This window comes from Cannabis sativa, chromosome 9 (genome assembly GCF_029168945.1).
Source record: "Cannabis sativa cultivar Pink pepper isolate KNU-18-1 chromosome 9, ASM2916894v1, whole genome shotgun sequence".
In the NCBI taxonomy this organism is placed as follows: domain Eukaryota; kingdom Viridiplantae; phylum Streptophyta; class Magnoliopsida; order Rosales; family Cannabaceae; genus Cannabis; species Cannabis sativa.
In genome coordinates, this window is record NC_083609.1 from 742,694 (window position 1) to 748,081 (window position 5,388).

At 38.4% G+C, this 5,388-nt stretch overlaps 1 protein-coding gene and 1 non-coding gene across 2 annotated transcripts; one reads left to right on the forward strand and one right to left on the reverse strand.

Moving 5' to 3' along the window:
* The first annotated feature begins 2,102 nt into the window (after window positions 1-2,102).
* Window positions 2,103-4,709, forward strand: LOC133030995 (uncharacterized). The gene is made up of 3 exons (XM_061104171.1): window positions 2,103-2,294; window positions 2,376-3,924; window positions 3,976-4,709. The coding sequence occupies exons 1-3, from the start codon at window positions 2,103-2,105 to the stop codon at window positions 4,707-4,709; spliced, it is 2,475 nt and encodes an 824-aa protein (XP_060960154.1).
* On the reverse strand, window positions 2,541-2,647 carry LOC133031615 (small nucleolar RNA R71). Its single transcript, XR_009684719.1, has one exon. It is a non-coding gene; the product is annotated as a small nucleolar RNA R71 (small nucleolar RNA).
* Window positions 4,710-5,388: the final 679 nt, after the last annotated feature.

A 5,388-nucleotide genomic window follows, 5' to 3' on the forward strand; every position in this document is an offset into this window, starting at 1 on the left:
TCATCCATATTATCACTGACATTCGCACTTGTCCTATTCCAACAGGCACGAGCATGAACACACCCAACTAACGCATGAAAAATAGTTTCAGCTGTAGTGAGACACAAGGGGCATGTTGGGTTAACTAAAGCATGCATGTCTTTTTTCTAATTGAACACAAGTTGATAACGAGCCTGAAGCCGCCGTCTATAAGAAGTTGCTGACTTTAGGGGAAACTTTTAAACTCCATAAATCCTTCCAAACACCAATAGCTCCAGTGACATATCTCTATTAGCTAGTGTAATTAAGTATTGAGTTCTATATAACTTAAGACAATAACTTTTAGAAAATATCGTTAACTAATTGATAACTCTATGTTATAGAGTTAATTTTTATGCTTTTAAACTAAAGTATTGTGAGGAGAGTAGTGAAAATGTGTTTATTTTGCTTAATTTTAATTAGTTTTAGTGTTATTTTCTATTTAGTAATCTAACCTTTAAGTTTTGTAAATATTGATATTGTTGGGTGTGTTTTTCCAATTAACTGTGCTTATTTTGTTGAAAAATGAAGAATTAAATTGATAGGTAAAAGTAAAAGAAGCAAGGAAGAAAAGGAGCACAAGCTGAAACTGGGCTGATTGCTGAAGCAATGCTGAAGTGAATTCAGCATCCTGGCAGTGACGTGGAAACACGAATTTCACTTATCCACCTCAGCAACTTCGGTCCAGTCACTCAAATTGCACCAGCCAGTTGACGTGGAAGAAAGGGGTCTAACCCTAGTGGGCCAAAGTGGAAAAGTCTGGTCTTCTATTTTGGGGTATGAAGTTTGTACCCTAAAAACCCAACAACAAAAAGAGAAGGAAAAGGAAGTACACCATCATCATCTTCATCATCCAGTACGTGAGGAGCTACTGCAACTCTTTTGGAGGAGTAAATGTAGCAGAAAGTACACCATAGAAGAAGGAAGAGGGGACCAAGCCTAGTGTTTGAATTTTCTTTTACCCTTTCTTGATAGTCTTCTTTATTTTCCTCTTTTATTGTTGTTTGTACTTAGTATCAAAAACTTCTTGAGATTGTTAATTTGGGCAGCAGCCATGGATGAATTGTTTTTAGCTTGGATTTTAACTTCTTACTTGAATATGAGCTAAACTTTTGAGGCTTGAATGGCTATGAACTTCTAAGTTGGGTATGATTAGATTCTAAGCTTACTTTAGCATTTGTTTGCCTTTGTTCATTCAAGTGAGTTTCATTTTAATTGATTGTTGTTTCTTGGCCATGAATAACAATTTGCTAAGCTAGATCTTGTACCGGAAGGGCTAGATCTAGTAGTTTAACTTGAATGGAGCAAGTGAAAACCTAGATTTAGGCTTTTCTTTGTAAGTGGGATAGGAATATTTCATTTGCCTTGCATAACTCACCAAATTAATGCTTGAATAGTGTTCTGCTTGCTGGTTTGATATAGGAATATATTAAGCTAAATGGTAGAATTGAAGTTGTGAGTGTTGGAAAATTCTCACAAGCCTAGAGGAATTTGTTGTTATCTCTGTGCAGAATGCTGAAGTAATGTTTGAACCAATCTTTACCGATCGTAAAAACCTGACTAGAAGGAATTAGTTATTCAAGCCATTTTTGCCATATTATATTTTTTTGTCTTGCAACCAGTTTGTTTTCTAGTAGCAGTAGTTTAATTCTAGCAAGTTTAATTCATGTCATTTTTAATTTTGAATCATTACTCAACCATTTGCATATTATTTCTTTTTATTTTAAGTTGTAATTAGTTGATTTTATATCAAACTTTGTTTGCAATCCCTGTGGAGACGATCTTACTTATCACTTTATTACTTGTGTGACTGCGTATACTTGCGTATATAATTTTCACAACAAGTTTTTGGCGCCGTTGCCGGGGATTGAAACTAAATATTGTATTATCAGCTATTGTGCAATTTATTTTCCGGTTTAAAGTTTTAATCCTATTTGGTGCGCTGAATTTTTTTTTCTTTTTCAGATTTAATCTAGTGCATGAACGAGCAATAAGAAGACCTTGAACTTGCTCCTATTGACCCCGAAATTGAACGCACTTTCAGACAAAGGAGAAAGGAACAAAAGGCTAAAAAACGCTGCAATATGGCCGATGGGTTTGAAATTGGAGGTGCTCATAATGAAGCCAATCCTATTGCTTTGGCCGATGATAGAGCCCGAGCAATAAGAGAGTATGCAGCCCCTATGTTCAATGAGCTAAATCCGGGTATTGTGAGACCCGAAATCCAAGCACCTCACTTTGAGCTCAAGCCCGTCATGTTTCAAATGCTCCAAACGGTTGGTCAATTTGGTGGGTCGCCAACGGAAGATCCTCACCTCCATATTCGCTCATTTTTGGAGGTGAGTGATTCTTTCAAGCTACGAGGAGTAAGTGAAGAGGCTTTAAGATTGAAGTTGTTCCCATTTTCCTTAAGGGATCGGGCTAGAGCATGGCTTAACACTCTTCCTCCCGATTCGGTGATTAATTGGAATGACTTGGCTGAAAAATTCTTGAGAAAGTACTTTCCTCCAACAAGAAATGCAAAGTTTCGAAGCGAGATCATGTCTTTTCAACAATTGGAAGACGAGACTACTAGTGATGCATGGGAAAGATTCAAGGAGTTGTTAAGGAAGTGCCCACACCATGGTATTCCTCATTGTATTCAACTTGAGACATTTTACAATGGTCTCAATGCGGCCTCTAGGATGGTGTTGGATGCTTCCGCTAATGGAGCCATTCTTTCCAAGTCTTACAATGAAGCTTTTGAGATTTTGGAAAGGATAGCTAGCAACAACTATCAATGGTCAACTAATAGAGCTCCTACAAGCCGAAAAGTAGCGGGTGTTCTTGAAGTAGATGCTTTGACCGCTCTAACCGCTCAAATGGCCTCAATGACCAACATTTTGAAGAATATGAATATGGGAGGAAGTGTACAACCAGCCGCTGCCATTCAAAGGGCAGAAATCTCTTGTGTGTATTGTGGTGATGGGCATACTTTTGAAAATTGCCCTTCAAATCCAGCTTCGGTTTGCTATGTGGGTAATCAAAACTTCAACCGCAACAACAATCCATACTCAAACTCCTACAATCCGGCATGGAAGCATCATCCGAACTTTTCATGGGGAGGTCAAGGGGCATGTTCAAGTGGAGCACAACAAGCACAAGGAAAGCAATCATTTCCACCGGGTTTTTCTCAACAACCTCACCAACCTCAAGGCTCTCAAACTAGTTCTTTGGAGAGCTTAATGAGAGATTATATGGCCAAGAATGACGCTGTAATTCAAAGCCAAGCAGCATCTCTTCGGAATCTTGAAGTTCAATTGGGGCAATTATTGGCCAATGATTTGAAGAATAGACCACAAGGCACTTTGCCTAGTGACACCGAAAACCCAAGAAGAGATTGCAAAGAACATTGCAAAGCGGTAACCTTGAGAAGTGGAAAAATAATTGAGTCAAATGTGGCTGCAACCGGCAGTAAAGAGCCCTCTTCAATCCAAAAAGAGGGGGAAATGAAGAAAAAACCAGCAACTTCAGCTGCTGAAATTCCCCCAGTAGTTACAGCATCCAATCAGCATTTTGTTGCAGAAAAGTCTTTGCAAAAGCCACCGCCACCATTTCCTCAACGGTTCAAGAAGCAACAAGATGATGGTCAATTCCGGAGATTCCTTGATGTTCTAAAGCAGCTCCACATCAATATACCATTAGTGGAAGCGTTGGAGCAAATGCCAACTTATGTGAAGTTTTTGAAGGATATTTTGACAAAGAAAAAGAGGCTTGGCGAGTTTGAAACGGTCGCTTTGACGGAGGGATGTAGTGCTATGTTGAAAAGTAAAATTCCACCCAAATTGAAAGATCCGGGCAGCTTTACAATTCCTATTTCTATAGGGGGTCGAGATGTTGGAAGAGCTCTTTGTGACTTGGGAGCTAGTATTAATCTCATGCCTATGTCTATTTTTAGGAAGTTGGGAATTGGAGAAGCAAGGCCAACCACCGTCACTTTGCAATTAGCGGATCGTTCCATGGCTCATCCGGAAGGGAAAATTGAAGATGTGTTGGTACAAGTGGATAAGTTCATTTTTCCGGCCGATTTCATTATTCTTGACTATGAGGAAGATAGGGAAGTTCCAATCATTTTAGGGAGGCCCTTTCTTGCCACGGGAAGAACTTTGATAGATGTTGAAAAGGGAGAGCTTACCATGAGAGCTCAAGATGAGCAAGCCACATTCAAGGTCTTTCATCCTATGCGTGCTCCGGATGCAATAGGAGAATGCTTAGCAATTGGAGATATGAATCCTAACAGGGTTGAGGAGTCCAAATTCAAAAATAGTAAGAAGGTGAGAAAGAAGATTCCCCTTAAAGAAATTGCTAAGGATCACGAGCCGCAAGAAAGCAAAGACAAAACATCATTTGACCCTAAAAAACCACCCAAAAAGAAGAGAAAGAAAAAGAAGTTTAGTAGAAAATTTTGGTCTCAAATGTTTGAAGTTGGGCAACAAGTGATTTTTGCTAACTCTTTAACGAAGGCTACTCATGGACGACTAGATTCAAGGTGTGATGGATCTTTCTTGGTGGTGAGAGTGTACCCCGATGGGGTGGTAGAACTACGTGATGCACTTTCAAGAAGAAAATTTTTGGTGAAAGGCCAAGGAGTGAAGTTTGGGAGTGGTGAGGTTGATCGAGCAAAGACCTCCATCACATTGGAAGAGGCTTGAGGAAGAAGGGTCTCGGGTTGTCATGGCTTTAGTGAATCACATTTGGGCAACCCAAGAGCGGAGGAACAGGATTATATTTAGTTATATATATGCTATGTAATAAGTTTGGGGTGTGCCACCCCTTGAAAAAAATATATATGTATTTACAATTAAGTTTGGGGTGTGCCACCCCTTGAAAAAAAAAAGAAAGAAAAAAAAAGAAAAAAAGAAAAAGAGAAAAAAAAAAAGAGGAAAAGAAGAAAAAGGAAAAAAAATTAGTATATACATACTTATATAATTACATATATATATATAACTTTTAATTTCCTACATTTACTAATGATTTTGCTGTAGTGTGGTGATCTTTATTGCTGGTGCAAAGCAAGGAATGACAGAAAAAAGGGATTGCTGCAATATGGTGTGAGCAAATTTGTATGTTGAAGCAGTAGGTCCCAGTACAGCATTGGATCAGCATCGCTTCAGCATTTTGAAGCAGAGACTCTAGTGGGGAAGAGTTCAAATCTTGAGGGAGTTTTCTTTTTTTCCTTAGTTAAATTGTTATTGCTGGTTGTGTTTGATTGTTTACTTAGTTTACTTTTATTGTTGTCTTTAGTTGTGTGAGTAATAAATATTATGTGGATTAGATGTGTATTAATTATGTTGCTTTGTCATGTTTGTGATGTTATGTTTTAGCTTGCAA